The 20,725-nt window shown below is 38.7% G+C and overlaps 1 protein-coding gene across 5 annotated transcripts in view; it reads right to left on the bottom strand.

Moving 5' to 3' along the window:
- The window catches only part of Rbm6 (RNA binding motif protein 6), a 122,171-nt gene that overhangs the window by 87,891 nt on the left and 13,555 nt on the right, over positions 1-20,725 (bottom strand). For 3 of the 5 annotated variants that reach the window (XM_041676948.1, XM_041676950.1, XM_041676949.1), the window contains exons 2-5: positions 16,870-16,980; positions 8,853-10,131; positions 7,636-7,722; positions 2,726-2,795 (exon numbers count right to left, since the gene is read on the bottom strand). The exons of 1 other annotated variant lie outside the window; for it this stretch is intronic. In XM_041676948.1, the coding sequence (XP_041532882.1) occupies positions 2,726-2,795; positions 7,636-7,722; positions 8,853-10,131; positions 16,870-16,913 (1,480 nt within the window). In that variant the 5' untranslated portion in view covers positions 16,914-16,980. Of the gene's footprint in view, positions 1-2,725; positions 2,796-7,635; positions 7,723-8,852; positions 10,132-16,869; positions 16,981-20,725 lie in introns of those variants that run through there. One more of the 5 variants, XM_041676951.1, reaches the window with a different exon arrangement.

Genomic DNA, 20,725 nt, shown 5'->3' with positions numbered 1-20,725 from the left:
AAAAACAAGCCAACTATGGGAGTGACAGTAGGTAAAGCTTCAAAATGAAGTTAAAAGGGAAGCCAAGAAATAAATCCTAGAAGATAAGTGGAGATCAAAAGGAAGGAAGCAGTTAAAAGGATCTGACAAAGAAATGAGCAGTTACTGGTCAAAGATATAAGACAAGATCGGTTTGGCTACAGATAATAAGAAGTTAAAAACTGCCAGGCAGTGGTGGTGCACGCCTTTAATCCCAGCCCTCGGGAGGCAGAGGCAGACGAATCTCTGTGAGTTCGAGACCAGCCTGGTCTACAAGAGCTAGTTCCAGGACAGGCTCCAAAGCCACAGAGAAACCCTGTCTCGAAAAACAAAACAAAACAAAAAAAAAAAAAAAAGAAGAAGTTAAAAACTGATACAGAAAGAGGTCACACAGTCATAGACCAGCTTACAGTCTGCTTTATAAGTTAGAAAAAGGAATTGGGGATTTCTTCCATATGAGGAGGACAGCTATATACAAAGGTTTTAGGCATAAGGATACCATGATCTAACAGGCATCATTTAAAGTTCATTCTACCTGTCACCTGCAGGTATAAAACCGGTCATGGAACTAGTAACTTATTCATTAAAAAAAGAAACTACATATTGAATATACAATCATGTTATATAACAAAAGGTCATTGTTTTTAACATCCTAAACAATTTTATATGTGCATCAGTACCTTAAGTCTGTCAATTATGATTCTAGGAACCATTACAGCTAGCAAACTTAAATACTTCCTCTTTGGATCCTACACACTTATGTAATTTTACCTTGCTTGCAAACCTGACTATTGAAATGGAAATCGTTGAGTACTACAGAAACTAAAGAGTTTAAATGGCTGCTTTACTAACGATATCAATACTTAATGGAAGCAGTTCATGACACAAGACTGAAACTGAGGTTATCACCCTGTAAATTAAAAAGCATATCTACCCTATAAATTCTATCTTTAGTTCTCAGAGAATATATCAGACACATGCAACAAACACCTACAAAATTAAGGCACACAAGAATAACATATCTACTCTTAGTCATGTTTTATTTAAAACAAATAATTGTTTTCTGAGAAATAATACTTCTGAGTTTCCTCTCTAATTACAGGAAAAAATACACTTGTAGATTTAAAAACCACATTATTTTAAGCACAATAATTTATTTTTGTGCTTTTCACTGCAGAACCCATGAAAAAAAAAGAAGCTATCTCATTAGATACTAAAATTCCATTCCAAACTGGGCAGTGATGGTGACACCTTTAATCCCAGCACTAGGGAGGCAGAGGCAGGTGAATCTCTGAATTTGATGTTAGTTAGCCTGATCTACAGAGCAAATTCCAGGATAGCCAGGGCTACACAGAGAAATCCAGTCTCAAACCTCCTCCTCCCCAAAATTTCATTCCATTGTAAATTATTTAAAAGTTAACTATAAGGTCAGGTTAGTAGCTTGCCCAGCCCACACATAAAAGGCTGGGTTCAATCCTCAGGACTAGAAAAAAAATTAATAATAATAACAGATTAAACAAATAATAAAAATGAACTATATCCTCCAAAATATGACACACTGTAATTTGAAGATGCCTTTAAATATATTAGTGTGATTCTCTATATTCTATAAAATGTAAATGCTCTATTTTCTTCAATTCAAATTCTAGAAAAAAGGGCTGGAGAGATGGCTCAGTGGTTAAGAGCATTGCCTGCTCTTCCAAAGGTCCTGAGTTCAATTCCCAGCAACCACATGGTGGCTCACAACCATCTGGAATGAGGTCTGGTGCCCTCTTCTGGCCTGCAGACATACACACAGGCAGAATATTGTATACATAATAAATAAATAAATATTTAAAAAAAAAAAATTCTAGAAAAAAAAGATTGCCTTTATTTTTATTTACTTATTCATTGATTTCTGTTTTTTTCGAGACAGGGTTTCTCTGTATAGTTTTGACTGTTCTGAAATTCTCTCTATAGACTAGGCTGGCCTCAAACTCAGAAATCCACATGTCTCTGCCTCTGAGTTCTGGGATCAAAGGTGTACACCACTACTGCCAAACCAATTATTCTTAATCTATTTCATATTATGGAGTACCAAAAATATTCAGCAAAACTTTGAGTGTGCTTAAAGGAGGCGACCAAAGGTGGCAATCAAAATACTAGAAGCATACACAGCATTTCAGACTGCAGAGGTTGAAGAGAAAGCTCTTCTAGACCTATTCATAGATTTCGAAGCCTGAGCTGTGGCAGAACTCGTCAGAGCAACACAAAGTTGGAGAAACTACAAGTTTAAACAATTTCTCTGGTAAGCTGTTAAATTTCATTTTGAAACAATGAAATATGAAACTTTATATACAGTAAGCTTACTAAATTTCACTAGGCTCAAATGTAAGCATCCCACCATCATGAAAAACATAAATAACAAGTTTAATAATTTAATCATATAAAACAGTCAAGGACAGATGCCACAGCACTCACTTTATATCTCACAGGCACTCAGAAGAATTGGAGCATGCATCCTCATTGCCCACGTGTGAATAAACATCCATACAAAGAACCACAGTTAAGACTAAAGCTGCTTGTTATTTGAAGGCACCAACAGGAAACTTCTGAAAATCTTATTTATGATTTCTTAAAAACAAAATTTTTGAGTAGCACATAATGCAGAGACATCTGTCCAAGACTCTTCCTAATCCAAGATTACATGCACATCAAAAGAGCTCACCTGTATTATACTCCTTCAACTGCAACTCTTTTACAGGTGTGCCATCAGAAGTCCGAAAAGCATTAAGAATCTGCAAAAATATGACATTTACACTAATGAACAAATTATAATTAAATGCTAATGTTTATATTTCCCTACTGGTTTTCACTCTATACAATTTAAAGCAAGGATTATTTTATAAAGACAAATTAAACAATGTTGTAAGAATCTAGCAGAGTGACTATCTATGGTAAACATTAGAATGAATAGTGTTTTCACTGTATCTAGGGTAAGCATTAGACTAAACAGTTATTTTTTAAAAGTACTTTGACCTTGAAGAAGTCATTGTGGAAAATAGTGATAGTTTTCTGTGACTTATAGAATTGTTTTTCTGAGGGAGCTTTAAAGCCTTCGCACGACTTTGGTTATGAGGCACACCTGAAGCTCTTGGATTACTGGGTACTGAAAACGGTGCACAATAAAGACTAAAGTGTGAGGGTGTGGTGCTTTCCTTCAGAAAAACATATAGATTAGATCAGGGACTTTGGTATAAGGAATTTAATTAGGAAAAAACAACTTTGTGTAACAACCGATAAATATGCCTTTGTATGGCTGTTCAAAATTCATTCCATCAGAGGCTGGACCTCTCTGCTGCCAAAGAGAGCCTAAAATTACATTTTGGAGTAACCTCTTTCTTTGACCAACTCACAAAACACAGAATGCCTGAAGAACCATACTCACTCTATACATTCAAAGGGTGATAAATAAATGAAGTTGGGCATGATGACACAGACCTATGATCCCAGCTAGCTAGAGCCCAAGGTTGCTAAACTCAATGTGAAGTGGTAGAGGCAGCATACCAAAGAGAAAAAGAAACAGAAACTGAATATACCATACATAGGCAAGAGAGCTGGGTTAATAATGTGGCTCAGGAGCCAGGCGTGGTGGCACATGCCTTTAATCCCAACACTTGGGAGGCAGAGGAAGGAGGATCTCTGTTGAGTTCCAGGCCAGCTTGGTCCTCCAAGTTAAGTTCTAGGACAGCCAGGACTGTTACACAGAGAAACCGTGTCTCCAGAATCCAATAAATAAATAAATAAATAAATAAATAAATAAATAAATAAATGAATAGAATGTGGCTCAGTAGTAGAGAGCTTGCCTAGCATATTCAGGGCCTTGGATTCACACCCAGCACTCTTCGAAAAGGCAAAAGAGCAAGGCTTTAAAGACTACAGGTTTTGAAAAAATATATATATATATATATTCCAAATCTCTCTTTAATTGCTGTGTGTAATCCTTTAATGCTTAATGGCCCGTGTTAAAAATAATGCACTAAGTACAATCTAGTCCAGTCCAGGGCCTTAGCACTAGAACTTAATCTAGTTATTTGTTCTGTTCAGGTTTGAGTTCAATCTAAAATGGCCCAATCCTCAATCTGACAAGATAGCTCAGCTGGTAGGGACATTTGAAGGAACAAATGAAGGGACACTAGCCCACTCATGCATGTGGCTTAGGCGGGTCTTGACATTCTTCCTCTTTCCCTCTGCCTTGCTAAAAAACCATTAGGTCACATTCCTAAAGTTATTCACCCAGGTCTACTCCCTTATTTGACCTCTTCCTCCTGAGGCTGACTACCAAAATCCACTATCAAAAGCTCCCTTTGGTTCACCTAAAAAGCATACCCAATTAAAATCAACCACATCATCCTAACATGTGGTTTCATCCTTTCCTTACCTTTATAAACTGCCTTTTGTTTTTGTGCCACATCTGTCTCCTCCCTATCCAGAGGCAGTAATTTGTCCCTCTGGGACGAATATATCCCCTTTCCCTTGTACCCCCTCCATCATCCTCTATTTCCTTTACCACAGCAAATTAATCCATTCTAACAAAGACCTCCCCTTTTTCTCCTCTTAAAAATTACAGCTGCAAGGTCATTTATTATTGTTTTTCTGTCTGAGTCAGAAAGCAGCCACTTTAACTTTTCTTCCCTGCTTAAAAAAGGATCTTTCTGTGAAAACAGTATGGTTTGGGGGGCTGGAGAGATGGCTCAGAGGTTAAGAGCACTGGCTGCTCTTCCAGAGGTCCTGAGTTCAATTCCCAGCAACCACATGGTGGCTCACAACCATCTGTACTGACATCTGGCGCCCTCCTCTGGCATGCTGGCACACATCGAGGCAGAATGTTGTATACATAATAAATAAATAAATCTTTAAAAAAAAAAAACAGTATGGTTTGTGCCTAATCCAGGGTCTGGAAGGAAGATCCAACCCCCACCATGCGGGAGTCACGTTCACAAACAAACAAAAATACAAAAGAAAGATAAAAATAAAACCAAATTGTTCTCTGACTTCCAAGCATGCCATGGTATGCAAACACTTGTTGCTACATACATGTACACACATAAAGAAATAAATAAAAATGTGATTTTTCAAAAGAGAAGAAAACAGCCCAATCCTGATGACACTCTAAATCTTTTGTTGATGTCTGACACAGGATCTCATGAAGCCTAGACTGGTCTCAAATCCAGTTCTTTTTACCACTTCTTAAAAATCTCTCTCTCTCTCTCTCTCTGATTTTTTTGAGGCAGGATTTCTCTGTGTTGCTCTATCTGTCCTGGAACTTGCTTCGTAGACTAGGCTGGCCTCAAATGCTGCCTCTGTCTCCCAAGTACTCGGATTAAAGGCATGCGCCATTGCCTCCTGGTTTATCTCTCAATCTTTTTAAAATTATATGGTATGTGTGTCAGTGTCTATGTATAGGTATTTGCACATTTGTCTGTGTCTATGTGTAGATGAGAGCAGACGCTCTCAGAGGCTAGTAAGGGGGTTTTAGATTCCCTGGAGCTAGAATTATGGTCAGTTGTAAGATGCCCAACATGTTCAACTTGAGACCTCTAAGAGAGCAGCAAGCGCTTTAAACCAGTGAATCATCTTTTCAGCCTCTACTGTCTATCTTTTGCTTGTTTTTATATTATTCGTGAAGGTAACAACTTTATAATACTAGCTGGTCTATTATTCAGAGCCTACCACAGTGCTTGGTGTAGGATACAGAAAGAATATCCTTAACAAAAAGTCTGGATCCATGCCAGACAGTGGTGCCGCACACCTTTAATCCCAGCACTTGGGAGGCAGAAGCAGGTGCATCTCTGTGAGTTTGAGCCCAGCCTGGTCTACAGAGAGAGTTTGAGGACAGGCTCCAAAGCTACACAGTGAAAGCCTGTCTCAAAAAAAAAAAAAAGGCTGGATCCAGGACAAAGCACATATCTACACAGCACACCAAAACGCACGCCAGCCAAAGCTACACAGTGAGATTGAAATTGTGTACCAAGAAAAAAAAAGCAAAACAAAATCCCCAAATCTCTGAAATTCAAAATATTTCAAAATATGAACTTTAGATTTCAGATTAGGAATGTCAAGCTGGCAAATTTTACATAAATATTCCAAAATCTAAAAATCCTAAAACTTGAAATACATCTGGTCCCAAGAACTTCTAATAAGAGCTTTCCAACCAGCAGTGGAGTTAATGGATTAAAAGTACTTACTCATAGGACATTGTAATAATTAAATGAACTAATGCTTGTTAGCCTTTCACGAAGACATAGTTTTACTTCTAATAATAACCTAAATAATTCTTCCCTAAATTCTGTCATAATTTGGCCAGAAATTCCATTGAAACAGAGCAATTAGGCACTCCCAGTTTTGTTTGTTTTTGAGACAGGGTCTATGTTGTTGTACTGGAACTCACTATGTTGTAGATCAGGCTAACCTGGAACTCAGAGATCCACCCAGTTCTGCCTCCTGAGTACTAGGAGTAAAGACATATGGCAACACACCTGACCTGGCTCCCAGTCTTTACTACTGTAAATCAACTGCATCTTTGTGTATGTACTCCTGATACAACAGTTTCAAGAATGATTATCAAGTCTGAAGATACTTGTCATGTGTCATTTTACAACACATCGAGTAAGCTGTACAGGTTATTCCAAAACTACTTCCTGACTTGGATACTTACTATAGTTATTCTAGATGTTACCTCTGAAAAAGGTAGGTTGAAAGAAAACTAATTACGCCTTCTCTGGTTATTTAGTTATCAAAATAAAGTGGCTATGTAGCTGGCCCAGGCTGGTCTCCTTTTGTGGGTGGGAGGTGGGAAGGACTGGGAATTGAACAAAGTAAACACTGTGTCTACAGTTCTTTATACCTTTTTGGGAGGGGGTTCAAAGTTTCTCTGTGCAACAGGTCTTGCTGTCCTGTAACTTACTTTGCAGACTTGCTTTGTAGCCTCAAACTCACAGAGATCCGCCTGCCTCTGCTTCCTAAATGCTGAGATTAAAGGTGTGCACCACCACTGCCCAGTTAAACTTTTAAGACAGGGTCTCACTAAAAGACCTGGGCTGTTCTGATCTCATTCTACAGCCCAGGTAAGCCTTGAACTTACAATCTTGACTCAATCTCCTGAAGGGCTAAGATTATAGGCCTATACTACCAGGCTCAGTTCTGGCTTCTGTTACCAAGCCCAACATTGGCGCCGAATTGTTTTAGTTAGCATACCAAATAATAGGTTTCATTGTAGTGTTTTCATACATAAGTACACATATAAGTATCATTGTACTTGCTTATATCTACCTTGCCCCACTATCCATTCCTAGGGTTCAAATTTTTCATCTTCTGTTTCAGCATCCTAAGTACTGATTACAGACATCTATCACAACACTTGACTCTGTACATTTCTTTACATGCTCCTGTGAACCTATAATTTCTGAAAGTGAATTTTAATTTTTTTTAAATTTTGAGACAAATTCTCACAATTAGTCCAGGTTGGCCTCAATTGTCAATCTTTCTGCATATTATCTCCCAAGTGCTAGAGTTATAGGCATGTGTCACCACACCTGGTTCGTTTTTTAATTGACAGAGACAGAACATATGCCTTACCTCTTCTTTTGTTGCATTTTCTGGCACCCCACTTAATCGAATAAGTCTGTTAGGCTTCTCACTTGAGCCAGTCCTATAATCTTGATCCTTGAATTCAGAATGTAAAGTTATTTCACAAATAGATTTATTTTTACATGTAAAATAAAACCCAACATGAAATACAGTCATGAAATGAGAACTTATAATTTTCTCTCATTTTTTCCCTAGCATTACTGAATTATAAGTATGCTAAGAACAAGGCTTACTGAGGGAGTCTTAATATAATAAAAAAGCATGTTCTAAAATTCTCAAAACCTACTATTTGGTTACTAAGTAGTAAGATCACCAAGTGACAGGCAAGGCATAGTGGTACATGTCTTTAATCCTAGCACTTAGGAGGCAGAGGCAGGTGGATCTCTGAGATCAAGGCTAGTCTGGTATGCACAGTGAGTTCCAGAACAGCTGGGGCAACACAGAGAAAACCTGTCTAAAAAAAAAAGAAAAAGAAAAAGAAAACACACACACAGAGAAAGAGATCACAAAATAAAAGAAACTGCAGTAGATATGGGTAAAATCTATTTTAAGATAATTTTCGTAATTAAATTGCAAGTATATAACTCTCCTCACTTAGATTTAAGAAACTTAACATTTAAGCTAATTAAGCTAGCTGTAAGAGGAAACTTGCAACATTAACATCATATCCTCATGACTGCAAAAACATTTCTAAGCATTCTCTAAGTGAACTTAAATAAGAAAATAAATCCCAAATCACAAGGACTCCAAAAGCTGTGAGACCCACTCCCCAAGACTGATAGATTAAAATCAGTTTATCACAGGTCATTTAAATAAGCACAATAAAACAAACGACTAAAACACACATCAAAAACATGCTCTGAGCCGGGCGGTGGTGGCGCACACCTTTAATCCCAGCACTCGGGAGGCAGAGGCAGGAGGATCTCTGGGAGTTCGAGACCAGCCTGGTCTACAAGAGCTAGTTCCAGGACAGGAACCAAAACCACAGAGAAACCCTGTCTCGAAAAAAAACAAAAAACAAAAAACAAAAAACAAAAAAACATGCTCTGGGTCAAGGGGCTTTCTCTGGATATTTAAACTCCATTATTCCATTTTCAAATACAAAGTTTGCTTTTGAATAGTTGTATAAGACTTGAGGGACTGAACATTTTGCATTCTACACTTCACCCTTGAGAAAAGTATTATGAACCACCTCATCAACATACCTGAAGTTCCTGTTGGGCATCTCGGGACATTTTGCCCTGTGGAAAAGACTTGTTCTGGCCATAGCCAAAAATCTGGCTTCCTGGCAACCTGTGATCCACATCACAGTATTCAATGTTTCTGTAATCAGTGTCTTGTCGGCCAAGAAAGTCCAAATCACCTTCTTCTTTAAACAGACCAGTATCTGAACTCTGCTGTTCACTTCCAGAAAGCTTTGGCTTGTCTTGGTTTTGAACCGGACTTTGGCTGTTCTGAAAGTCTGATGGAGATTCATGTTCAAAGGTTCCACTTTGTGTTTCTTCTTCTCTTGTTTCTGAATGCTCAAACTCTCCCTTCTGAACACCAAAAGAAGGCCTTTCTACTGCATGGTCATGTGTGGATTCTTCTCTCTTGTTCACATTCATACCAGAATGTTCTCTCTCTTGTGTAGAAGGCTGAATGTAATCCAAAATTTTTGGATCCACAGGAGGCATCTCCCTATCTTTAAATTCCATACAAGGTCCTACCTCTCTGCCCCTAAAATCTTGGTAAGTCCTAGAACGGTGTCTACCTCTGAAATCCGAATGTGGTGTATCCCTATTCCTAAAGTCTAGATCAGTAGCAGCTGAACCTCTGCCTCTAAAGTCTACCTGTGTTCCATCTTTATCCCTGAAGTCCAAATCAGATACATCCCTGTTCCTAAAATCAGAACGAGACTGATCTCTGGATCTAAAATCCAAATCTGATAAATCTCTTCCCCTAAAGTCTGCATGGGGTCCATCTCGGCTTCTAAAATCTAAATCATATGTGCCCCGCCCCCTAAAGTCAGATGGAGGAACATCTCTACTTCTGAAGTCAACAGGGTGAGAATCCCTGTCTCTGTAATTCATATGAGGTGTCTCCCTAGCCCTATAATCCATAGGAGTACCATCTCCACCCCTGTAGTCCATAGGTGTTCCTTCTCTATCCCGAAAATCCCCAGAATGTATATCCCTATTCCTGAAGTCCAACTGCGCTGAATCTCTGCTCTGGAAATCTGAGGATGAAAAATCTCCTCCTCTGAAATCATGTCCGGGTCCCTCCCCTCCTTGATAGTCACCATGTGGTCCATCTCTAGCTCCATAGCTGAAAGAATGCTCCTCTACATTTGCAAAGGGAGGTCCTGAATGCCCCTGGAAATCAAAGGGAAGTGAATCTCTGCCAGGAAAGTTGCCAGAGTGTCTCTCTTGAGCATGACTCTTAAGGGGAGGAGGAGGATAATCCCTGTTCCACCCGGGAGCAAACCTTTCTTCTTGGCTCCCACTGTAGAAACAAAGACAGGGTTATTCATATTGTCCAGAGAGTTTGAAATCTACACACCAGCATATTCTTCTCTAATCACAGCACATTCTTCTGTAAACACATTTTGGGGGGCAGAGTTCTGTAACAAGGTCCTAGATCTGCAGAAAACAGCAAGTTTTGCTATTTTAAGACGAGGTGTCCGAGTAAACTTTTATGCTCCCATTTCAGAACACGAGGTAAGTCAACACAAGGTTTTCAACATGACTGCTGCAGAAAAAGCTTTCACCCAGTCCTGCAACAGGGAAAATCCGCAATACCAGATAAGCTAACAAAGGAACATGCTACAAAAATTCCCATTTTCTACCGTCAAGGAACTTAAAATTCCAAGGTCATCATGACAATTACTATACATGTGGAGTCAGGGAAATCAATGCAATTTTCTATTTGTTTGGTTGTTTTGTTTATTCTTTTGTTTTTAAGATAGGATTTCGTTATGTAGCCTAGCTGGCATAGAAATTACTACATAGGCCAAGTTGGTCTTGAATTTGAAGCAATCCTTTACTTCCTGAGTAATGGAATTATAATAATAAGCAGCCATGCTCAGCCTCAAAGTGTAAAATTTCTTGTAAGTTTCAGAATGTGTCTTTCTCATTGATACACCCGATGGTAAAAATTCCAAAAATATTTTGTTGTATGTACATCAAGGATTTTATTCAATCCGATGAGTAAAGGTCAAAAAGGAAGATTAGTTGTATATCTTCATGACCAGTAGTAGCACTAAACCCCAGTTCTACTGTGGCTCTACCTGAAGAACCCTCCTCAGCAGGGTACAATTATAACTACCCAACAGTATCGAAGACAATATCAATCAACCATAAAACATATTAAGTCATCTCTGCCAAGCTAAATTATCTAAAAAGTTTAAATCTGAAAGTGACCTAGAACATAATATCTTTAAGCATAATATCCATGTCCCAAGTAAAGAAGTTGACACACCAAATTCTAAAGCCTCGAGCTAATTTCAAGACAGGGTTTCTCTGTGTAACAGCTCTGACTGTCCTGGAACTTGATTTGTAGACCAGGCTGTCCTCATACTCACAGAGATTGGCCTGTCTCTGCCTCCTGAGTTCTGGAATTAAAGGTGTGGGCCACCACAACCTGGCTCAAGCTAACTTTTTACTGCAATGAAACATTATTTTAAAAATACTAACAGTTAGAAAAGCAAACAACAACAAAAGTATAGTTGGAACAGAAGAGATGGTTCAGTGGTTAAGAGCTCTTGTTGTTCTTCCAGAGGTCCTAGGTTTGGTTCCCAGCACCCACATAACAGCTCACAACCTCTATAATCCAGTTCCAGAGGATCTGACACCCTCTTCTGGACTCTTCGGGAAGCAGGCACACATGACATATATACATTCAGGCAAAACATACTCTCAATTTACATAACTCAATAAATAAACAAGAGTTGCCCAGTCTTTCATACTACCAAACTTCTCCCTTTAGCTAAACACTAGAGCATTTTACACATTTTGGCTTTGGTCAAAGATTAAGGGACAGTCACACATGGTGGTAAACACCTATTTTATTACTTGGAATGTTGAAGAGGATAATCCTGAATTTAAGGCCAGCTTCAGCTACAGAATGAGACCCTGTTTCAATATACCAAAAGATTAAGGAACTTAAATAGGCAATTAGGCACCTGGGAATCCCAGAGAGGCATGTGAAAAAAAGGTGTGTGTGTGTGGGTAACTGAAGGGCTATCTACTACTTGGAAGTACAACCAAAGCATGGAAATTTTATCAGGACCAACTGAAGTCTCTCCTCCCCAAACACAGAGATTCTATCATATGACCCTTCTGAGCTCAAACTACACCAACATACTAAAACTCAAAAGACAACCGACTCTAGATCACTCAGTTCAAGAGATCGGTTACAATACCATCAGCACTTCCTTTGTACCTTATTTTTAATTTATCATTTATGTGTTTTTAATACATACATATAAACATACAAACATATCCACATACATCTCACACACACACATAAACACACATGGGATGGGTGCATGTATGTAGAGGCCAGAGGAGGACATTAAGCATCTTCTACGGCACTCTACCTTATTTTTTGAGACCTGGTTTCTCACTGAATCTGAAGCTCACCGTTTTAGTTGGGCTAGCTGGACTGAGATTATAGATCATTGTCTCCACCCTCTTGACACTGGGTTAGAAGCACGTGCTGTTGTTTCTTGGTTTTTTGAGACAGGGTTTCTCTGTGTAGTCCTGGCTGTCCTGGAACTCCCCCTGTAGATCAGGCTGGTCTTGAATTCACAGAGATCCATCTGTCTCTGCCTCCTCTGCTGGGATTAAAGGTATTTGCCTCCACCACACTGCTCTTTTTTGTTTATTTTTTAAGGTAGGTACTAGAAATTTAAATTCAGGTTCTCTTGATTTCTCAGCAAGCACTCTTGCCCAGTAAGACATCTCCCCAGATGTCTTTCTTACATCTCCCCACCAAACCCTTTCATAAAGTAAATAGAAATTTAAAGCATTAACACAAACATTAGAACAATGTACAATTAATGGATTTTCAGAACATGACAATTTCTATTAGTTCTCAATAATACTAACAACAGTTATGTCTTCGTGGTTCATCATAAACAAGTTTAAATATTCTTCATAAGGATAAAATTTAACATAAAAATTAGAATTTTATCATTAACCACAGTGTCTCCCATAGTTAAAAATCATTCAAGTCCTACTAATTGGCTTTCTGGAATACTTAAGCTTCCTCAGACACTCGTGGAATGACTGCAGAGGCATCTAAAAGTATGCATTTTCTCACCAGAACACATCCAGCATTGTCCTTGAATACTGCCATGAGGATTTTCTTACCCTCAACTCAAGCAGATCAAGAGTAACCTACCACACTACAGTTCTTATATCTTTATTTTATAGTTTAATCAAGAAACAATTTTATTAAAAATAAAACAGTAGTAGTGCCAAGATTGGTGACCCATGCCTTTTACCTCTGTGAATTGAAGGGTAGTCTAGTCTACATAGCAAATTCCAGACCAGCAAGGGCTACACAGTGAGCACCTATCTCCAAACAAAGAACAGTAGTGGGTATAGAAATTATTTTAAACTATAGTAAAACAACTTTACGAGGAAAAGTATCTCAAAGAGCAAATAAAAGTCATTTTCCTAGAAGATACCTATTTTTGTGAGTCTCCCAAAAATATCTCTCTCTGGTCAAATACCTTAAAAATTATGGACTTATCTCTTAGCCAGAGATAGGAAGATCTCTGTGAGGCCAGCCTGGACAGACAGCCAGTTATAGGAAAGACAGCCAGGACTACGGCTGAGAGATTCTGTTTTGAAAACACAAAAACAAAAACTCAAGTACTCAGAAGACAGAGTCAGGAGTCCTGCAAGTTAGGAGGCCAGCTTAGTCTGCATAATGGGTTCCAGGCCCACTATGGCTACAAGTGAGACTGAACACACACATGCCACACACACACATTCCTAAAACACATCATGTAAGAGCTATGTGTGATAGATGCCTGTGACCCCAGCATTGTAGAGGTTGATGCAGAAGGAATGAATTCAGTGCCAGTCTGATCTACACAGAAAGACCCTCAAAACAAAAACAAGCCAGGTGGTGGTGGCCCACACCTTTAATCAGCACTCGGGATTTAGAGGCAGGCGGATCTCTGGGCTGGAGACCAGCCTGGACTACAGTAGAGTAAATTCCAGAACAGTCAGTGATGTACAGAGCACAGAGAAACCCTGTCTCAAAAAACAAAAGAAAAAAAAAAGTTCTTAAATATAGGAAGGGGAAATGGTGCAACAGAGCCAAATCTATCTACTGTTTTTGTTGTTTTTTTAATTTTTATTTCATGTGCATTGATGTTTTTGTCTGCATGCACGTCTGCATGAGGGTGTCAGATTCCCCTGGAACTTGAGTTTCAGACAGTTGTGAGCTGCCATATGGGTGCTGGGAATTGAACCTCGGTCCTCTCAAAGAGCAGTCAATGTTCTTAACCACTAAGCTATCTCCCCAGCCCTAAAATTTTTGGATGATAACTTTTTTTTTTTTAAGATTTGTTTATTTATTATGTATACAACGTTCTGCCTCCATGTATGCCTGCACACCAGAGGAGGGCGCCAGATCTCATTACAGATGGTTGTGAGCCACCATGTGGTTGCTGGGAATTGAACTCAGGACCTTTGGAAGAGCAGCCAGTGCTCTTAACCACTGAGCCATCTCTCCAGTCCCATGATTACTTAATTCTATAAGAAATAGTCTGACATATAAAATAATTATCCATAAGTAGACTAAGAAGACAAACAATAATCTAAATATTTTTATTTATTTATTTACTTACTATGTATACAATATTCTGTCTGCGTGTATGCCTGCAGGCCAGAAGAGGGCACCAGACCTCATTACAGATGATTGTGAGGCACCATGTGGTTGCTGGGAATTGAACTCAGGACCTTTGGAAGAGCAGGCAATGCTCTTAACCTCTGAACCACCTCTCCAGCCCTAATCTAAATATTTTTAAAAGTTACATATATACACTGATTTAGACTGGAGCTTGGCAAACCTTTTATATTTATTTATTTATTTTTGGTTTTTTGAAAAAGGGTCTCTCTACATAGCCTTGGAAGTCCTGGAACTTATTATGTAGACCAGGCTGTTCTCAAACTTACAGAGATCCATCTATTTACACTTCCCGAGAGCTGGGATTAAAGTTGTGTGCCACCATGCACGGACAAACTTTACACTAAAAGCTAGGTAGTAAATATATTGGGGCTTTGTAGAGTATTCATTAGCTAGCACAACTATTCAACTCTATAATTACAATATGAAAGCAACCACACACAATTTGTAAATAAATGAGCATGGCTATGTTTTGATAGTAAGTTACTTCCAGTGCTAGAGTGATGGCTTAGTGGTTGCAATCATCTACATGGCAGCTCCCAACTGTCTACAACTCCAGTTTTTAGGGACCTGATGCTCTCCTCTGACCTCTGTGGGCACTAGGCACTCATGTGGTACGCACATACACATACATACATGTGAGCACTCATGCACATGAAATAAAATATTTATTTATTTATTTATATTTTGTGTGCATTTGGTGTTTTGCCTGTATTTATGTCTGTGTGAAAATGTCAGATCCTCTGGAACTGAAGTTACAGACAGTTTTGAGCCGCCATGTGAGTACTGGGAACTGACTCTAGATCCTCTGGAAGACTAGTCAATGCTCTTAACTGCTGAGCCATCGCTCCAGTCCCTAATTTTATATATATATATATATATATATACACTAAAAGTATATTTTATATATATTTATATATACATATATACATAATATACTTTTAGTAATACACACACACATACATATATACTACTTTGAGAGGCTGGGATTAGAAAATTGCTAGTTTAAAGTCAATATGGATCATTTAAAGAGACACAGTCCTAGCATCCCATTAACACTAGTAACACCAGCTCTGAGGGTTCTGTCACTCTCCTCTGGTTTCCACACACACTTACACAGACATACACGCACATAAACATACACTAAGCATTTTTAAAAGTATTCCTACAAAATGAAAGCATAATCCATTTATAACTAAGTGCTACCACCTTTTCCACTCTTTGTACCCAACAACCTCTAAAGTTGGCATTTGTGTAGCTTAGAAAAGCATATCAATTTCAAAAGCAAGACACAGCTCTAGAGTCTAGACATAAATTGCTGAAATTAATATAGTTTTCAAGGTTTTACTTTTATATATGTAAATATGTGTATATATGTAAGTATATGTTATCTGTGTGCAGGTCCCTGAGGAGTTCAAAATAGGGAGTGGCATCGCTGAGAGCTGAGTTAGCTTACAACCTATAGGTGTTCGTAAGCTCCCTGATACTTTGGTTTGGGGAACCAAACTTGGATCTTCTGCAAGAGCAGCAAATGCTCTTTAACTGCTGAGCCATCCTTCCAGCCCCTTAATGGAGCTTTCATAAACTTAAGCACAACATATTTTGCAAGATTTCAAAATATATACTGCTTTGTTAAAATAGATAAAAGAATTAACAAGCGTGAAGAAGGCAATTCCAGCTATTTGGTAAGCTGGGACTGAAAGACCAAAAGTTCAAAGGCAGCCCAGGACACACTGTAAAACATTGAAAGTAAGGTTTTACTTACTTTCAAACTTAAGGTTTTGTAAAATCTTGAAAGTAAGTAAATAATCTCACACCTGGGATGATAGAAGGATTCCCACAGCTTCAGTGTCCATCTGGGCTCAACTGTCTCAAAAACCCAAAACAGATAAATAATTCTGGCATATTTTTAATATTTGAAAAATGTTACTGGCTGGGTATGATGCCTCACACCTTTAATCACAGTACTCCAGAGACAGGAGCAGGAGGATCTCTCTGAATTTGAGGCCAGCTTTGGTCTACATAATGAGTTCCAGGAAAGCCGGGACTACATATACATAAAAAGATGAGAAATTCTGTCTCAAAAAAAAAAAAAGCTATCAAGGGCTAAGGCTATAGCTCAGAACCAAAGCATTTGCCACATACTGGGCATATATTCTCAATCAATTTAGAAATGACTAGAAACTTTTAAAATGTTTTCTACTTCAAAAAAAAAAAACTCAGTTATTTCTCCACAAAGAAAATATTTGCCTTTATGGTAAGTCAAGTTACATTATAAATACTTGAAAATTTAAATACTTAAAATTTAAGACTTACCGAAAAGGTCCTGTTCTGTTAGCAGATCGAGAATCCCCCCACATCTCTTTCTATATCAAGAAAGCTTCAATAAGTCGATCTTTTTCCTACCAAACTCTAGTACAGTAGTACCTGTATAAAATAAATCACAAGTAAGTACTTTAGAACATGAAGTATAAACTAAACTACCTAATCTTTGCTTGGTAAGTTTATCAGGGACTACATCATGAAGGATAATTTCAGACACCACTTTAAAATATTTATGTCAGGCCCCCATGCCTGACAACCTGAGTTTAATCCCCTAGAGCTACATGGTAAAGGAAATCAATTCCCAAAAGCTAGCCTCTAATTTCTTCACACACACATATACACAAAATAAATGTAAATAAATACAGATAACAGAAAATTTATAAGCAATTTATAACTAAAATAATTGTTGGGCATGATGGTGCATACCTTTTATCCCAGCACTCAGGAGGTAGAAACGCAAGCATACACATACATCAAAAAAAAAAAAAAATCTTTAAAATTTTTGCAGCAAGGGTAGTGGCGTATGTCTTTAATTCCCAGCACTCTGTTGGTAGAGGCACTTGGATGTCTGTGAATTCAAGCCCAGTTAAGTAAAAGTAAGAGCTTGTTTAAAAGAAAAGAAAAGAAAAGGAAAGGAAAAAAAGAAGAGAGAGAGAAAGAAAGGGCGGTGGTGGTCTTTAATCTCAGCACCTGGGAAGCAGAGGCAGGCGGATCTCTATGAGTTCAGGGCCAGCCTGGTCTACAGAGCGAGTTCCCAGACAGCCAAGGATCTTTTACATAGAGAAACCCTGTCTTGAAAAACAAAAAACCGCCAGGTGGTGGTGGTGGCGCACACCTTTAATCCCAGCACTCGGGAGGCAGAGGCAGACAGATTTCTGTGAGCCTGATCTACAACCGCTAGTTCCAGGACAGGCTCCAAAGCTACAGGGAAACACTGTCTTGAAAAACAAACAAACAAACAAACAATAAATAAATATAAAAAAAGAAAGAAAAAGAAAAGCCAAAAACGAACCAAACAAAAAAACCAATTCACAAATCATCAAAATGGCTTGCATGAAGTTTTAAATGTCTTATTCCTCCAAAATAACATCTAAAGACAAAACAAAAAAAGCAGTAATCATAAAAGAAACTAAAGGGCAGATGGCAAGATGGCTCAGGGGAAAAAGTACTTCACAGTAAGCCACCTGAGTTCCAACCATGGGCTCAACGGTGGAAGGAGAAATCTTTCTCCCAAAAGTTGCTTTTTGACCTCTACACATACATGTGGGATATATACACCCACATCACATGAAATAATAATAAATTCAACTAAAAACTGGGCTGATGAGTTAGATGGCTCAGAGGTTAAAGGTAGTTGCCACCAAGCCTGACTGCCTGGGAGTCAAATGGGCTGAAAAGAAAAGGACTGACTCCCAAAAGTTGTCCTATAGCTGTCACTTGTGTGAAACATATGCATAGACGATGACTATGTCCCCTCAATAAATAAAATATAAAAAGGTAAAAGAAAAAGGTATCTTCAAAGCTGTAGGAACATTGTACGGACTTTTTATCTTCCCTTCCCCTTTTCCTCTTCAAGAGAATTTTGCTCTTTAAGCAGTACATACCAATTCTGAGCTCCTTTCCAAGAAAAGAGCAAATGTATTTGCAAGTTATTTTATGAATTTGTTCTACCTTATCAGGTGGAAGGGGAGAGCTATCTGTAGGACTAATACAAAGTGCTTGTTTCTGTTTCATTTCACTTAGCTCAAACAGGAGCCCATGCCTTTAATCTCAGTACTCAGGCAGGCAGATCTCAGAGTTCTAGGCCTGCTTTGGTCTACATAGTAATGGTAAGACCCCCATCTCAAAATAACAACAACAGCAATAGCAATAATAACAATGATAATTATTGTTATTATTATTTGTTGTGGAATATTTTTATTTATGTGCATTGGTGTTTTGCCTGTATATGAGGGTGTCAGATCTTGGAGTTACAGGCAGTTGTGAACTGTCATGTGGGTGCTGGGAATTGAACCCGGACCCTCTGGAAGAGCAGTCAGTGCTCTCAACCTCTGAGCCATGTCTCCAGCCCCAAGATAATCTTTTTGTACACTGTGAAGATGTGTCTCTGCCAAGGCACCTCCTGATTGGTTTAGTAAAGAGCTAAACAGCCACTGGCTAGGCAGGACTTCCAAGCAGAGATAAAAACTCTGGGAAGATCTGAGACTCTAAGGATTTGTCAGCAAGATGTGGAGTAAGTCAGACATACAATATGGACCAAGAGGTTAATTTAATTTATAAGAGTTAGTTGGGCCTTTAATCCCAGCACTCGGGAGGCAGAGGCAGGCGGATCTCTGTGAGTTCGAGGTCAGCCCGGAACGAGAGCTAGTTCCAGGACAGGCACCAAAGCTACAGAGAAACCCTGTCTTGAAAAAAAACCAAAAAACAAAACAAAAAAAAAAAACAAAAAAAAAGTTAGTTGGGAACAGGCCTAAGCTAAGGCCAAGATTTCACACTTATTAAGAATTCTCCATGTCATTATTTATGGGAGCTGGTGGTTCAAAGAAAGTCAGACTATTTATTGTTGTTATTACTATTAATGAAGGAGAAAAAGCCTTTCATTTCAGGACTAATGAAAGCTGTAAAGGAAGTTATAGGTTCAGATATTGGCTATAAGAGATAATAGGTAGAAAACCAAGAACAGCTGGAGTGAAGTACTTGTAAAGTAGGCCAATCAAAATCAGTACATGAACCTGGCGGTGATGGCGCATGTTTCTAATCCCAGCACTTGGGAAGCAGAAGTGAGTGGATCTCTATGAGTTTAAAGCCAGCCTGATCTACAAACTGAGTTCCAGGACAGTCACAGCTACACACAGAGGGACCCTATCTTGAAAACCCAAAACCAACTCCCCACCCACCCTCCCAAAAAAAAAAAACAACATATAAAGGGGCTGAAAAGATGGCTTAGTCGAATATAACTAGGCTTTCTCTTTGGTAATTTATTTTTGTCGGTTTTATTTAGTTTTTTGCCGGGCAGCGGTGGCACATGCTTTTAATCCCAGCACTCGGGAGGCAGAGGCAGGTGGATCGCTGCGAGTTCAAGGCCAGCCTGGTCTACAAGAGCTAGTTTTTTATTGGTCATGGTCTCACACCATAAGCTAAGTTATCCATGAACTCACTATGTAGCCTAGGCCGGCCAGTCTAGAAACCGAGGGAATCCTGTCTCCGTTTCTGAATTACTTGAATTAAAGCGTGAGTCAACACACTTAGTTTTTTTGGTAGGTAACAAGACCTCACACAGCCCAGCAGGGACCTCACATAGCCTAGCAGGGTCTCAAACTTCCTAGCTAGCGGAGGATGACCTTAGCTCCTAATCCTTTGACCTCCACATTCCCAGAGTAGTTTACAAGCAGGTACCACCACCTACAGGTAGATTTGTATAAAGCAACTGAGGAAAAGGCTCCAGCAAAGAAATCTGTTGTACAAGACAATTCAACCAAAAACTCACAAAATCAAACACAAATGTAAAGAGTTAACATCCTCAACACTGAGATCAAAAGGTCAAGAATCAGAAAACAGGAAGAGCCAGGCGTAATGGACGAGAGTCTACCCTGATCTACAGATGTATAACTCTACACATCAATTTCTAGAACAGCTAGAGCTATATAAAGACCCTCCCTCAAACTCAGAAAACAAACAAAAAAAGCAGAAAAGAATAACAAACAAACCACCACCACAACAAAAATCAAACATACAAAACTAAAACACCAAAATGGACCTATTACTGTAAAATATATTAAGGCAAAAATTCATGTAAATATAGAAAAGGGCAGCTCTCTTCACAAAGTAAAAATAACTGATTCAGGGG

The sequence above is a fragment of the Microtus oregoni genome, unplaced genomic scaffold (genome assembly GCF_018167655.1).
Source record: "Microtus oregoni isolate MIOR12 unplaced genomic scaffold, Mior012 000028F_ref0000031, whole genome shotgun sequence".
Classification (NCBI taxonomy): domain Eukaryota; kingdom Metazoa; phylum Chordata; class Mammalia; order Rodentia; family Cricetidae; genus Microtus; species Microtus oregoni.
The sequence above is the reverse complement of the archived record's forward strand: the minus strand, read 5'-3'. Positions and strand labels throughout refer to the sequence as shown.